This window comes from Pogona vitticeps, chromosome 5 (genome assembly GCF_051106095.1).
Source record: "Pogona vitticeps strain Pit_001003342236 chromosome 5, PviZW2.1, whole genome shotgun sequence".
Taxonomy (NCBI): domain Eukaryota; kingdom Metazoa; phylum Chordata; class Lepidosauria; order Squamata; family Agamidae; genus Pogona; species Pogona vitticeps.
In genome coordinates, this window is record NC_135787.1 from 27,309,037 (window position 1) to 27,325,752 (window position 16,716).

The 16,716-nt window shown below is 38.6% G+C and overlaps 1 protein-coding gene across 50 annotated transcripts in view; it reads left to right on the forward strand.

The window, feature by feature from the left end:
* ANK2 (ankyrin 2) overlaps positions 1–16,716 on the forward strand; it is a 328,145-nt gene that overhangs the window by 288,171 nt on the left and 23,258 nt on the right. For 34 of the 50 annotated variants that reach the window (XM_078376593.1, XM_078376594.1, XM_078376595.1 and 31 more), the window contains 8 exons: positions 778–982; positions 1,838–1,934; positions 2,969–3,197; positions 3,609–3,734; positions 4,451–4,573; positions 6,106–6,132; positions 8,172–8,193; positions 10,293–16,364. In XM_078376593.1, coding sequence (XP_078232719.1) covers positions 778–982; positions 1,838–1,934; positions 2,969–3,197; positions 3,609–3,734; positions 4,451–4,573; positions 6,106–6,132; positions 8,172–8,193; positions 10,293–16,364 — 6,901 coding nt within the window. The remainder of the gene's footprint in view (positions 1–777; positions 983–1,837; positions 1,935–2,968; positions 3,198–3,608; positions 3,735–4,450; positions 4,574–6,105; positions 6,133–8,171; positions 8,194–10,292; positions 16,365–16,716) is intronic. The other 16 variants (XM_073001762.2, XM_073001764.2, XM_073001768.2 and 13 more) reach the window with 1 other exon arrangement.

Below are 16,716 nucleotides of genomic sequence, written 5' to 3' on the forward strand. Positions count from 1 at the left end.
GTTTTAATGGTGTGTTATCGAAACCCAAGCATACACACCACACAGGGCAGACATGAAAAGGATAAATTACATTGGTTTGAACTATGAGAACCAAATTGTTAAAGTTTGTTTAACTAATTCACAGCTCACTCTACATGTACAAGAATTACAAGCATGCCAGGTTCAGTCGACAAAAGAGCTAACTTTAATTTCAATGCCAGCACTAAGTTTATAAAAGAAAATGTCCAAAATCTGGCAAGTAATTTAACTTTCTTTCTGTCAATTACCCTTTTTTTTCAAAACCATGATTAGTGTCACAATTCTGCTCTAACACAGAAAGTAATAAAAGATAAACAATCTGAATTTATACTTGTAGAATGCTTTGAAGGCAAAATAAAAGGACTGATGAACTTGCAAAGCATTTTTCTTTTGTTTCCCAGCTAAATGAAGTAAAAATAAGAAACTGCAATATGTCATTCATCTGCTAGGCCCTCATCCCTATTTGAAAATAGGGACAGTTTTTCAGAAAATTCTCTGAAGAGAATTGGACTTTTCTCAAGTCTTGTCTGAATCTTTTATATCCTACAAGCTTCCTAAACTAAGATTTATGTTAGGAGGTCCCTTTTGGCAAAGTTTTGGGGTTTAATAGCTCCTAGGCAAAGGAGATCAAAGGCATTGAATGAATGGAATGGTAACCTAACAAGGGAGTATTGCCCAGGAAACTGGAATGGGTAGTGCGTAATGATTGAGATAACAATAATTAAGATAAACTTTCCTTTTCTCTGTGTTTTTGGATAGGCCCAACCTATGCACAATGAACTTGTAAAGAAGATTTTAGGCAACAAAGCCACATTCAGCCCTATTGTCACATTGGAACCTAGAAGAAGAAAATTCCATAAGCCAATAACAATGACTATCCCAGTTCCCAAGGCCTCCAGTGATGTAATCATTAATGGATATGGAGGTGATACACCTACACTAAGACTACTATGCAGCATAACAGGTATGTTTATAAGAAAACTTAGTGGATTTGTGTAGAACAGTGAAATTATACAGTGATGTTTACTGGAGCCTAATAGAAAATTCTTCGTTATGCCATTTTTGCAAAATGAAATAAACTAACTTCCTTAGTTTATAACTGAAACAACACTTCCAAAGTATGACAGTGCTGAAATGGTTTCCAGAGTATCTTCAAGGAGGGATTTACCATTGTCAGTGCCACCAGTGAGCATCCAAGTGGAGTTTGGAACCCAGATTTCTTAAGTCCTCGTCGTTGTTTAGTCGTTTAGTCATGTCCGACTCTTTGTGACCCCATGGACCAGAGTACACCAGGCCCTGCTATCTTCCACTGCCTCCCAGAGTTGTGTCAAATTCATGTTGGTTGCTTCGATGACATTGTCCAACCATCTCATCCTCTGTCGTCCCCTTCTCCTCTTGCCTTCACACATTCCCAACATCAAGGTCTTTTCCAAGGAGTCTTCTCATCATTAAGTCCTAGCTTGACTCAAATGACCCTGTTAATATTGATTATAAAGTCGCAACAACAAGGATGCAGACTCCTGATGATAATGAACCTCAAGAACTAGCCCCATAGCTCAGCTAACCTGGTGAACTGTGTGTGTTTAAAAACAAAACACAAGCTTCCGTCTGTTAGATTGGAAGTTCCAGCAATATGTTTGAAATATAATACTATATAAATAACTCAAGAAATATAAGTAGAAATCTTCATTCTATTCTACTCAGTGTTACTATTGTGAACATGACTGGGAATGTTTTGCTTGACCGCAACATTATGCATTTACTCCTGATTCCTTTTAGAAGTCCTGACAATTTTTGAATTGATCTTCATATTTTTCAGGTGGAGTAACACCTGCTCAGTGGGAGGACATTACAGGAACAACACCATTAACATTTGTCAATGAATGTGTTTCCTTCACCACAAATGTATCTGCCAGGTACCACCATTCAAAAAAGTGCATGTGCAAAAAATTATGCTTATGCTTCAATACAGTAGGTTAGATTCAGAATGCACCCCTTGGCTGATTTATATCCCACTAAGTTCAATAAATTTGCCCTAGATAAGATTTAAAAAGGATCCAACCACATGTTTACATAATAATAACTGTGTTCCACCAAGTCATTTTTGATTTATCATAACCTTTTCCAGAGTTTTCCAGGTAGACAGAAGTGCTTTGCCATTCTCTCCTTCTAGGGGTGCTCTGGGACTGTGCAGCTTGCAGGCCATACAAGCTGCCTCTTTTCCCAGAAGGCACAGCAGGGATTTGAACTCCCAGCATCTGACTGCACGGCCACACTCCTAGCTCACTGAGCTATCCAGCCAGCTGGTGTATATATACATAGACAGTATATTTTGTTGTGATGGATTCCTATCTTAATCTTTAGAATTCCAGTATGGCCATCTATTCTTAGAGTTGTGGGACAAGTTCATCATCCTTCTGTGCTTCTTCAATGGTGACGACTACTATTCCTATTGTAATGACTAATTTGGATGTATCCATAGTGGGACAGTTCAGATGACTGTAGTTTGAACTATATCTTTTTCCAGAGTTGGAAACCATAATTTCGTGCTTCAGACAAAGGTTAATTAGGAGGTTCCCAGTTTGATTGTTCAAACATTAAAGAGACTGTGTCTGTGGACAAAAAAAATGTTTATTATGTGGTCTATTGAGATCTGATTTTCCAAACACAACATTCTGTGAACCTTGGTAAAGGAGGAATCAATTCAGATTCCTTTCAGATGAAATCCAGATCCCGCACCCTGTAACAAGAGTTAGGAACCTCTGCCACACCCAGTGCATAATCTGAATTATTCTTTTTCATTAAGCATTTGTATAAATTATTATACCAGCTATTTGAAATGGATACTAGTTATATGATTTCTAGATTTGTTTAAAAAATTTTGCACTGTTTTCCCCCATTTTTTGTGTAAATCTGACAACTATTTTAATTGTTTTAAATTTAATTACAGGTTTTGGTTGATAGATTGTCGACAGATACAGGAATCTGTTACGTTTGCTTCTCAAGTGTATAGAGAAATTATCTGTGTTCCCTACATGGCGAAATTTGTAGTGTTCGCCAAATCTCATGACCCCATAGAAGCCCGACTAAGATGTTTCTGCATGACAGATGATAAGGTGGATAAAACTTTAGAACAACAAGAAAACTTTTCTGAAGTTGCTCGAAGCAGAGATGTAGAGGTATAGTATGAGAATTTACTACTAAGTTCTTCATTCCTTTTTTGTACATATATATTTTAAAACATATTTTCCATTTTCTTTTGAGTACTGAAAACATGTTTTTAACCACTGTAGTTTGGAAAGAAGCTCTTCCTGTTGTTTTTTTTTAATCATTTTTCAGTTAACAAAACCCCATTATAACAATCTTCTCAGTGCATCAATATTTTAAAAACAAAACAAAAATAAACATACGAATTATGTCTTTGGCCAGGGAGAGTAGCCCTCAGACTATAGCAAGTCTGAAAAATAGCCATTGATCAAACAGTTATATAAGAACTGCAATCAGTTCTAGATTGCTCAATATAAAGTATTGTAAGAATAAAATTTATGATAATTAATTTTGCTGTTTTATTTTTCGTTTACTATATGTAGGTACTAGAAGGAAAACCTATCTATGTGGACTGTTTTGGGAATTTAGTACCACTAACAAAGAGTGGACAGCATCACATATTCAGCTTTTATGCTTTCAAAGAAAATAGACTTCCATTGTTTGTCAAGGTAATGGACAGGTATCCGTATGCAGAGGTTGTGATGATCATTCAGAACATTCAACAAACAATTTCTCTGTATATACCCAGAAAGTGTCAATGTCAGCTAAATTAATATCAGCCACAAAATTGAAGGAGTCCATATTATTTTCCTGTATAAACTCTCAATTACTGTAACAACTTTTGACCTATCTCTGTGATAATAGAAAAGACAATGACAAAATTTGAACACCATCTCTTAAATTGAAGCATTACATTTTTGAAGACTGATATATTCCATAAATTGTGGCTAGGTATCTTCCCAATTATTGTCTGTATGTGTATAAAATGGTAATAACATCCCCCACCCCTAAAAAAAGTTGATATTGATCTTCTGACTCTGTAAGTAGCTCAGGATGTCCACTAAATCAGTTGTTCCCAACCTTTGTTGAGACATTTTGGATTTTTAGAAGCTTCAGCCAGCAATTCTGGGAGTTAAAAGTCTATCTGGAGGAATAAAAGTTGAGAATCACTTGCTAAAGCTTTAGCTTCTTCAGTTTTTGATTAAAAAAGAAATATGTTTTCAGGTTTTAACCATTAAGGATAAATATGACTTACCTTAGGTATGTGTTCAACTGTTGATTTTATATTCTTAAATATTGAAAATTGTTGTTTGGTGATAGGGAACACAGTATTTTTAGGAATAAGAATAAAAAGTAGTTTAACTATTCTATTTTTCTGCACCAGGTTCGTGACACAACTCAAGAATCTTGTGGACGCTTGTCGTTCATGAAGGAACCTAAGTCTTCAAGAGGCCTAGTACATCAGGCTATCTGCAATCTGAATATCACATTACCAATTTACACAAAGGTATTTCATAGTAGAACAGCAAGAATTTAGCTCAATTGTTATACTGATAAACTAACATATGAATGTTCTCAAGAAATCTTTTTTACATTTTAAAAAACTGGTACATTTGGAGTTAAGTATTATGTGGATTATTTAAAATTACTGTATTTTTCGCTCCATAAGACGCACCTTTCCATAAGACGCACCAATTTTTTAGGAAAAGAAAACAGGAAAATATAATCTGTTTTCTTCGCTCCATAAGACGCACAGACTTTCCACCTCCCTGTTTTGTGGGGGAAAGGTGCGTCTTATGGTGCAAAAAATACGATATTTGAAGGCTGCGGTATTGTAATTCTTATATGCAAGAGTTATAAAAATTGTAGCATAGTTCCTCTGTCAGTGGCTCCTAATTTCTTTTGATTGCTAAGATTCAGCTAAAGCACAATATGCCATGTATGTGCCATAATTCAAGAGCATTGAGTTTATTAATTATGTCCTAATGGTATGAGTTATATATTCAAACAACAACTATTGTAAGAGGCAGCTGTTGTGATATTTCAGCTGTCCTTCTTGTGCATTATTAATGTAAATAGTCCACTTGATTGGAAAAGTAAACTTACAACACAGCTTCAAAATCTCGCTGTTCTCCCAGACTGATCTGTGGCCATGTGATAATTCCAAAATTACACTGTTCATAAGTGAATTGTTCACATAAGCACCAGCTCTCACTTTCATTAGAATATAGTGATGATAACATTAAAACTGAACCAGTTTTTATTAATGCTGGGACACATTGGGTAAAATCCAGTGTAATGTTGTGCTGGTATAACATGGATCACATCCTGGAAACATTTAATTTAAGTTATTGAAAAGCCTTCTATCCCTCCATTTTAGGTTCTGAGGCTCCCTAAGGCTCCCTTTTGCTCTGGGGAAACCTTCAGGACCCTTACAGGGAGCCTTTAATATTAAACAGTTGACACCGGAAAGCAAGTGGCAGTTCTGATCCTGGCAGCAATCCAGTGACCTTTTTGTAACTATTAAAGGCACATCCCCTCTCCCAAAACTCCCAAATGCTTCTCCAGAGGAAAAGGGAGCCCTAGAGACCCTTGGAACCTAGGACATGGGGACAGGGAGCTTTGCATGAGCTTAAATTAAATGTATTGGCAGCCAATCTAAGTTTCACCAATACAAAGTTATGCAACAAGATTTGGCCCACTGGAAGCTTTTTAATCATAGACTGGGAATAGACCTAAGGTCTGAGAAATAATATTGTAGATTCTATAATAGGGAATAATAATCAAGACAACCCCTGACATTTGCAAATAGCTGTCCTTTGGATGGGAGAGAGGACTAGCAACCCCAGATTTTCTAAATTGAACTGATTCCCTTGTTTCATGTTTTTCTTCTTTAGGGGAAAATGTAAAAATTATTTTTATTTTGTGCTCTTACCACTTGAATTTGACCAAGAATCATTCTTTCCCTTACACTACATTCCTATCTTTCCTTGCTCTATTTTTTTTTCTCTTTTCTTGCATGGCACGTTGGACATAAAGGAGTCAGAATCTGATCAAGAAGAAGAGGTAACTTTGCTAATAGATTGTGCTCCATAACCTGATTATATTCAGTATCCATTTGTCTTGTTACTCAGCCTCCTCCCATCTACTGGATTATATGAACTAGCTAGCTTCTCAGCTGCCAGGAAAAGTCAGAGAACATGAGCCTCTGTGAATCTTTGTTTTGTGTTTATTAAGAATCAAGAGCTAATTTTCTGGTTGTATGGTAGTTTGAATATATCAGATCTGTTTAATTATGAGAATAATTAAAAGCACAGAAGTAATTTTTATCATTTTGGATATTGCAAAGATCAGTACTGTGATAGATTACAAGCTTCCTGGCCTTTGGGGGAGTAAAAGGATGTGATGCAACAGGGCTCTTTAGTGCTGGAGGACACTCATATAGTGCTGACATACCACTGTACTATAAAGTAGACAGAGTGGCTAACAGATTTCCATGGCAACTGCAGCAGCAGTGCCTACAATGGCATGTTTGCATAATTCTAAACTACAATTTACTAGTATGTTCCTGACAAAGCCAGTATTTTGAACCTAAGACCTCTGAAGTTTGATGGAGACCATTGGAACTGTGCACCTGAGTACACTAGATCTAACCGTCTGTTCTTATATCCTTTTAGTTCTGCACTATCCTTGAGCTTTTCTATTTATCCAGCAATAGCAGTCATAACCTATAATACAGGAAAGCAAAGGTTTATCATGCTAGGTTTCCAAACAGGATGTTTTTCGAAGGTGTTTTAAGTTTCTAGAAGAGGCTGGAAGTAGACATCTTCTAGAAGGGGCTGGAAGTAGACATCTACTAGACTTTATCAGTTAATTTGAGCTAGTGTAAATTACTCTATACAAGGAACAACCACAACAAAACAGGCCAGAGACCACTGCATATATTACAGCATTTCTCATGCACACACACACCCCACACACTGTTAAATACAACATTGACCTTCTTACCAACTTACCACAATATCTATATTTTGATGCCGTGTACAAATATTTGGTTCCCCTCTCTTATGTATGAGGAAGAGGATTTCAGCCACCAAAGCTCACATTAAAATTTAAGTTCATCTTTAAGGTGCCACAAAAATTTTGTCTTTATTTGTTCTTTTATTTTCATTTTCTTTCATTCTTGCCTGTAATGCTTTCACGGGCTGTAATTCAGTTCCTCAGATAGATAAAATATTATCTTGAATTTCAGGTATACGCTATACCTGTCATTGCTGAATATCATGTTACATAAAAGATTGACAGTAGCAATTACATTATTAAGACTGACCATTCACAAAATTCTTGCTGATAAATATTCTGATACAGTACTTGATAATGTAGTATGTTGTATATTATGGACTTGTTTCTTGAATTTAGACCCCTGGAACCTTTTAACGATGGTAAATCAGCAGTCTCTCACTCTAATCTCCCATTGAAATTTATTTGCAAGACAAGGTTCTTGGAGGCTGATGTTTATACAGCTGTTTTTTGTTCTGTTTTAGTATGGTCATTTCTCTATCATAGCCTAGTCAGGTTTCTCTTCAGGCTGGACTCCATTTCTGCTTCTCTGATCCATGGATCTAATTGCCTGGCCTTTGTAAAATCATAATCTGAGTTTGACATATATCATGCTGTGAATTAAACAAGTGAATAAACTATGATGTTGTGGGTAACATGGCTGAATCATGCAATGGAGTTACCAAGTAGATGTAGAGACAATTGCCATCTAAACTGTTATACAATATCCATCTTCATTTATTAGATGATAGTAATAACAAGAATATAGTGGTTCACCACTCACTTAGATGCATGGTTAAAACTATCTGAATGTTTGTGATCCAGATAACAAAGTATGTGGCATGCTTATCAGGAAGGAAGTCATAATGAATTTAGAGGAGATTATTTCAAACCATGTTTAGAGCTGAGTTGTGAATTTCATTTGTGTGAGACACTGATACAGTGAATTCATCATACATAGAATAGCAGATTCTTGAGGTAATACATTTTACTGGTTGTTGTGGCTTAAAGGCACTGTAACCATTTCACTGTATGTTCTCTTTCAGACTGACAAGACATCAGAAAAACGTAAGATTTTAGTGGAAACGTAATTGTGAGCAAAAGCTTTCTAATTATATAATTGAGTATGAGAGAGATTGCAAGCTCTAATTGCCATAATATTTGTGTTCTAAAATTGAGAAATAAAGTAATGCAGCTTTTAGATGTTATTTAACTTGTTATTAACAACTGACGTGCTAGAAGTATTCATCTAAGCATTCACCTTCCTTTTGACATCCCCTAGTGAACCTGCTGTTGCTGTTAGGCTAGAATAAATTCCTATTTTATTAGGTCTATTTTTGATTTGTTTCTTTATGTGTGTTTGTTAACATAAAGTCATTGCATTTTACCAATTAATGACAGTATCACCTTTAAAAATAGATTTTCTATAATCTGTCTAAAGTATTTAACAAACCTCAATGCAATGGGCATGTCTGTATATAAAAGTGATACTGGTTTTATTAACAAAGACCCATACCTCCACCCAACCCCGATTACTATGGTGAAGTATTTCTGAAAAAACATATTTATGTCTTGGAACATTATTGTCAGCTGAACAGTAATTTATCTGTGGCCTCACTTGGCAGTGGAGCAGGACAGCTCATTGAAGGGACAAGAACATACCTGGTCACTGGATGAGTCAAACCATTAAAAGATATTTGAAACAGGTATTGATATCACTTGTTGACAGGGTACATCACACAGTCTTTAGTATAATCATCTTTGTCTCTGTCAGGTTCCTGTCCAGGTTGGACTCCATTTTCTGCTTCTTTGATCCCTGGGTCTAATTACTGACCTTTGCAAAATTGTTATCTTTTAGCCCCCAAGTTGTTTCAGATTGAAACTCTAATGGCTGCTAGCTACAACTAATGCAATGTATAGTCTAAAATTACAACAGGCTGAGAAAGGGCGCACACTAGTGATGACCTATGAAATTAGAAATTACACAGTACTTTGTTCATTAGAAAACTAGCAAAGGTAATGATTTCCCTGAAATTTTACTGCAAATATATCTCTTCCTCTGTCTAGCCACATCCCAAATAATTTTCAAACATAATGCTAAATATATTGGCTAGAGAAAATAAATAATACTTCACCATAGTATGTTAACACATGGTTTTATTCCTTTTTCATTTATAACCATCTAGGTTTTGTTTTTGTTTTTAATGTAAGATACTTACCCTGCAATGTATGCAACAGCTTTGCTTTGCATGGAAATAACTTGGCTTACATATATATTGCGTGTATGTTTGTGTTTCTGTGTGTACATGCCCTGTGTGGATGTTTTTGGTTGTCATGCATACACTTTTCCTCTAACATTTGAATTTATGTTGAGCTACTCACTATTGAAAACTTCCTTCCCAACTGTTTTTCATTTATTATTATTATTACTATTATTTCTTTCCCCTGATTTATTCATTATTTCTTTGAATAATAAGGATGTTCCAAGGAAAGGCCATGCCTCCTGAAAAAACAAAAACAGTCTCTCTGTGTGTCATCATTTGAATGTGAGATTCCCCTTAGATGAAATGCCGGTTTGCAGCTGCCTCAGATATCAATGTAGATATATTGTAGAATATGAAGAATTAAATGTAAATACAGAATTTCTGACTTTAGTTATTAAACAGATTTTAACTCCATATACCTCATTTTGGTTCTGAAGTTTGCTACCACTGGCTTTCTCTTTGAGGAGATCAGCTTTCAACTAGTTACAATTTTTCCCTTTTCCCTTTGTTCTCTGTTTTTATTTGAACATTGATCTGTAACATCTGAACAATCTTGAGATGCTTATTTTTGTGTAAATTCCACCATTTCTGTTTTCCTTCCTCACTTTTGTTTTTATGGTGTTGTTGGTTTATAAAAGCTTTGGTGTTGTATGTATGGGTGTGCTGTACCGCAATACTAAGCAAGTTATTTCCTGCTGGCTTTCCTTTTCAGTTTTTTCCCCCGTTAGCTTTGCTTTGCTTTTTTTTTCCACCCTCAGATTTGTGGATCCACCATACCCAGACCATTTTGTTGACCCTCCTACCGCTGCAATCAAAGACAGTCATTACAGTCCTGATTACATTTTTCAGTCTCTATTTTTGATTTCCATTGATTTTCAATGTTTTTCCCCATTTGCATCAAAGATGATGATGAAACAGAATCTACAGAAACATCTATCCTGAAAAGTCACCTTGTCAATGAAGTTCCTGTCTTAGCCAGTCCAGACTTGCTGTCTGAAGTCTCTGAGATGAAACAAGATTTAATAAAAATGACTGCCATTCTGACAACAGATTCAGCTGAAAAACCAGGTCCCATTAAAGTGAAGGATCTTGCAAAAGTTGCTGATGAAGAGCCTGGGGAGCCATTTGAAATTGTGGAAAGAGTGAAAGAGGACTTAGAAAAAGTAAATGAGATTTTAAGAAGTGGAAGCTGCCCCAAAGAACAGGCAGTTCTTCGGAGATCCAGCTCAGGAAGAGAGCTGGTGGAAGAAGAATGGGTTATTCTTAGTGATGAAGAAATTGAAGAGGCCAAGCAAAATGCTCCTTTGGAAGTCCCTGAGCCTGCTTGTGTAGAAACACAAGTAGGCAAACGAAAAACAGAGACGGAAACCAGAGACATGACAGGGATGGTAGATTATCTCAGTGAAGATCTAAAAACGTTTGTGTCTCTGAATGAGGTGCATCCAAAAACACTTGAAGAGGACCTAGTAGAAGAGAGATTTGAAGCTGTGGTTTTAAGCAGAGGCTCTGAAATAAGTGGTGAAGGCCAAGAAAAGAAAGGCCAGCATAAACCTACCTTAGAAATTAAAAAACCAGTCCGAAAGAAATTAAAAGATAAGCAACAGTTAAAGGATGAGGCATCCAAAGGGAAAGAAGAACATTCAGGATCAACAAAGTTCAGCTCAGAGGAGTCATTTGAGGAAGAGGCAGGCTTAGCCCCTGCAGAGCCTGCCAAGGAAACTGCTATATCTCCTGTTATAGAGGAGACTCCTATTGGCTCAATCAAAGATAAAGTGAAAGCCCTTCAGAAGCGAGTGGAAGATGAGCAGAAGGGACGTTCAAAATTGCCCGTCCGAGTCCCAGGAAAAGAAGGGGCATCTGAGAAGCCTGTTGCAAAGCCATCACAAACTAAAAAGATTATTTACAAAACAAAAACTCCATCTTCTCCCCCGGCCTCAAAGACTCCAGCTTCTTCTTCCTCAAAGGCTCCGGCTTCTCCTTCTGTATCAAGGACTCCAGCATCTCCTTCTCCCTCAAAACTTTCTTCTCCCTCTGCTAAGAAATCAGCGGTTTCTCCTACAACTAAGAAGCCTGCTGTTTCTCCTACTACTAAGAAGCCTCCTGTCTCTCCCACAACTAAGAAACCCCCCGTTTCTCCCACTACTAAGAAACCCCCCGTTTCTCCCACTACTAAGAAACCTCCTGTTTCACCGTCTTCCAAAACAGAAAGACTTGAAGAAACTATGTCTGTTCGTGAGCTGATGAAAGCATTCCAGTCAGGTCAAGACCCATCAAAGCATAAAGCAGGACTTTTCGAGCATAAGTCTATAAAGCAAAAACAGACCACAGAAAAAGAGCTGGCTAAGAAGGGAACTGCTCAGATAGAGAATGAAAAGAAACAGGCCTTCACACAGAGAGAGACATATAAAAAAGATAGCCCTAAAAACAAAAGGGGGCAGGAGCCTCAAGCAGAGGTAGGTTTGCAATTGAAAAAAGACACAAAGGATGTAACTTTGAAGAAGGATTTGCCTACACAGCAAGCGAAACAACAGAGTAATAGAGTCAAAGAAAAAATTTCTCCAGTTCCTGCTGATGAAGGTTCTAAGGAAGTGGTCTTGGCCTTTGATGACCAGGAGGACACAGACCTGCAGATCAGTCCAGATAGAAAGACATCAACAGATTTTTCTGATGTCATAAAAGAAGAGCTAGAAGAAAATGACAAATATCAACAGTTCCAGAATGTTTCAATTACTGAGGAAGGTGAGCTTCACTTAGATCAAGTTCTGACCAGTCCATTCAATGTTACATTTCCATCAGAATATATGAAAGATGGGTTTATGCCCGCTCTCTCCTTGCAAAGTGGTGCTTTGGATGGCAGCTCAGAAAGTCTTAAACATGAAGGCATAGCAGATTCTCCAATTGGTAGCCTGCTTGATGGAACCCCTCAGGTCAGCTCTGAGGAAAGTTATAAGCATGAGGGTTTGGCAGAAACTCCAGAAACAAGCCCTGACAGCCTCTCATTTTCACCCAAGAAAACAGAAACGGCCAGCAAGAAAGAAGAAACAGAAATAGCCAGTGCAGTGCAGAGAACAGCAGAGATGCATTCACCAAAGGCACTTTCTCCAATCAAAAGTGAAAGGACTGCTACTGACAAAGACTTAAAAGCTGTCACAGAGACCTCAGAGCCCCATTCCCCTCCCTTGTCAGAAGAGCAAGAAGTTACGGCCTCCAAAGAAGAGTTAGACAAATGTACCGATGCTAGTTCAGCTTCAGTTAGTGAAGATGCTATCAGGGATGAGCTACCTTTAGTCCCTGATCAAGGACTTGTAACTAAGTTATCTGAAAAATGTGATTCTTCCTTAGAGAAAGATGAGGATGCATCATTGGACTACCATGCCATTAGTAGAGGACTGGAGCTTGCACTTCCCAGCCATGACAGTGAAAGTCTTAGTCCAGTTGCAGATGAATCCATAGCTATAAGCCATAAAGATTCCCTGGAAGCAAGCCCAGTGCTGGAGGACAATTCTTCACGTAAAACACCTGACTCCCTTGAGCCTAGTCCCACCAAAGAATCCCCCTGTCGTGATTCTCTTGAAAGCAGTCCAGTAGAACAGAAAACAAAGACTGGCATTATTCCAGCACCAGGTCCCATTCAGAGTGCCATTGCCAAAGCAGAAAACTTCCCAGAACTCGCACCTGTACGATCTAGACTGTTACGTGATCCTGATGGCAGTGCTGAAGATGACAGCTTAGAACAAACGTCTCTTATGGAGAGCTCAGGGAAAAGCCCTCTTTCACCTGAGACTCCAAGCTCTGAGGAAATTAGTTATGAAATCACACCTAAAATTACAGATTCACAGGTGTTGTCAAATATATCTAAATCAGCTGTGATTCCTGAAGTCACTGAGGAACCAGAAGATGATTCAGAAGGTGAGCCAAAGAGAAGGTTCACACCAGAAGAAGAGATGTTTAAGATGGTGACCAAAGTTAAAATGTTTGATGAGCTGGAGCAGGAAGCAAAGCAGAAGAGGGACTATAAAAAGGATTCCAAGCAAGATGATGTTGCTTCAGCTTCTGATGCGGAAGCTCCTTGTGAAGTTGAAATTTCGCCCTCAACCCCTGCAGAAGACACTCATATACCTGCTGTGGTGACTTCTGCAGTTGAATCTAGAAAGTCTTCTTCTTCTTCTTCTTCTGAAAGTGAACCAGAATTAACAAAGCTGAAAAAAGAAGCAGACTCTGGGCTGTTAATGGAGCCTGTAATTAGAGTGCAGCCCCCTTCTCCTCATCTTTGCAATATGGATTCAAGTTCTAGCCCTGAAGAAGCAGGGTTTCAGCCCATTGAGGCAAAGCAGCATGCATTCAGTACTGAAGAGGACAATACAGAGTCAGATAAACCCACAGAGGAAACCAGAATGTCTGGTGATACATCACTTGCCTCTGACGCTAGCATCATAGCACAGGCCAGCGAGTCAAAGTGCTACAGCACAGATGAGAGTGACACAGTTAGCCCTAATGGCCCTATGATGCTGCCTGAAGAGTCTTTCTACCATTCTGTTGGTGATGGCGTTCAAAAAGATTCTGATTTATATGAACCCTCAGTGACGTCACACCACCACCAGGATGATTCTGAAAAAGATTCTGCAGCATCTGAGGTGTCACCACACAGAGACCTAGTGATTACAGGAGCTGCAGAGAGTTCCTGTATGCCTGGTACCTCTCATTGCTTTGGATCCCAACACGAGGGAATGACTACTGTTGTTTCACCCGTTCACTCCCCTGTGGGAAGTGATTTGGCTTCACCCGTTCACTCCCCTGTGGGACGTGATTTGGCTTCACCCGTTCACTCCCCTGTGGGAAGTGATTTGGCTTCACCCGTTCACTCCCCTGTGGGAAGTGATTTGGCTGGAACTGAGAAGGGTTTTGAGATGGCACAAAGGGATTATTGTAGCGCAGAGCACTCCACAGAATATTCATCTCTAATAACCCAAAAGGATGAATGTGAAGGTAAAGTAGTGGTTGATGAAAATTGTGCTCTGCCTATAACAAGCCCTTATGAAAATGTCCCTTCACAGCATTTTTTTACTAGCACTGAAATTAGTACAGGGAGTGATTTAAGGACAACAACACATCAGTCCTATGAGGATTACCATTCTGCTGAAGCAGAAAGTCTCTTAGCTGAAGAAATAACCATGACAAGTTCCTTTTATAGACCAGAATCAGTAGGCTCTGGAGATCAGACTGCAGAAGATATATATATGGAGATAGAATCCAAACATGTAGACATCTTTCAGAAAATTCCAGCTTCAATGTCTACAGTATCAGACTCCACCTCACTAGATGAAGCTGCTCTACAGGATATCAGGGAGGAAGCTGAGAAAATAATTAGCCAAGTAATCATAACAAGGACAGACGTTGACTCAGATAAATGGAGCCAAATACGAGAAGATGATGCTGCATTTGAGGCACGTGTAAAAGAGGAAGAACAGAAGATATTTGGCTTAATGGTAGATAGGAGATCACAAGGCACCACACCCGATACAACACCAGCCAGGACTCCTACAGAAGAAGGGACACCTACAAGTGAACAAAATCCCTTTCTTTTCCAGGAAGGAAAATTGTTTGAAATGACTAGGAGTGGTGCCATTGATATGACGAAGAGGAATTATTCGGATGAAAACCTACAGTTTTTCCAAATGGGAGAGCAGTCTCAGGAAGAGGTGTCATTGTCGGAAGAAATGAGAGAAGCTGAAGGACTAGAATGTCCCCATGACGATCAATCTTTGGTTGCCTTTGCATCTTCTGAACTGGGTGAAACAGAGGTGGCTGCAGGAGATTCACTGTTATCTTCCTGTGAGGATGAAACCAGTGACATATACAGCACAAAGGGTGATGGTAAATCTAGAATACCTATTAAAATGGGTATTTCGGCCTCTTCAAAGTCACCAAAGAAAGAAACTGCTGCTTCTGGTGTCGATGTCTCCTCTGGAGATGACACTGGTAACATGATACATAGCTCTGATGTGCCTTGCCCTGTGTCTCCTGAGCAGACTGTGATTGATGTCCAGTTAAATTTTTCAACAGTAACTAGGGCTGTATATGCTGAACAGGATGATGATTCCCCGGATTCCTCTCCAGAGGAGCAAAAGTCTGTGATTGAAATCCCTACTGCTGTCATAGAGAGTGTGTCTTCTGAAAGCAAGTCCAAAATCCCCATTAGGACAGCTCCCACTACATTCCACTCATTACATCAGTCAGAAGCTGAGAGCTTCCCTTCAGATGGCTTTGTAGACAACCTTGAAGAATCCCAAGATGATTCATCTAAACCAAAGTCTAAGATACCAGTTAAAGCAGTTTTCCAAAGAGTTGAGCAAGAGGGTAGGTACACAGAGACATCTGTCTGGAAGCCAGAATCATCCAAAGCCCTTGACATGCCAGATAGACTGCCTGTGAAACAAGACATCAGGAGCAAATCTGAATCTGATGCAAGTGCCTCTGTGGACTCAAAGGCTAAGTGTTCAATGAAAGCTAGAAGTTGTACTGAGGCAGAAGCAGAGACCAGAGAGAGGGTGGGTGACATGAAGCTTGAGCTAGAATCAGACGAGCTGACAACAGCACGACCAAAGATATTTTCTTCACGGTTACCTGTTAAGAGCAGAAGCACCTCAGCTTCCTGCGGTGCTGTTAGCTCCTCAAAAGAAAGTAAGGAACATTTTTTTGACCTTTACAAAAACTCCATAGAATTCTTTGAAGAGATTAGCGATGAAGCTTCCAAGTTAGTGGATAGACTTACACAATCAGAGAGAGAACAAGAACTAGTGTCAGATGATGAAAGTAGTAGCGCCCTAGACGTTTCGGTTATTGAAAATGTGCCATCCATTGAGACCCAGCAGTCAGTTGCCGAGGACATCTTTGACACCAGGCCCATTTGGGATGAGTCTATTGAGACTCTGATTGAGCGTATTCCTGATGAAAATGTCCATGACCATGTTGAAGGTATTTGCTAGCCATTGGGATTCCCTTTGCTACGCATGTCACGACTCGCAATTATTTGCTTGTTGTTTCTTCTCTTCTCCCCTTGCTTTTTGTGTGTGGTTTGTGTGTTTCTTTTTTTAAAAAGCTTTTCTGTGGTTGTTGGTGTGTTCTGTATCAGCTGTTTTGTTTTGTGTTGTATACCGTACTTTACTGTCCCCCAAACAATCTCAAGATTGCACATCGCAAATGCTTTTGGTAATCATAAATGTAGCAAAATAGAATTTGGTTTTTAAAAGCACACAATTGTTAATGTTGTTTGACACTAACAAACTGACAGCATTATTATATCACTTGTAGTACAGCTGACCACACA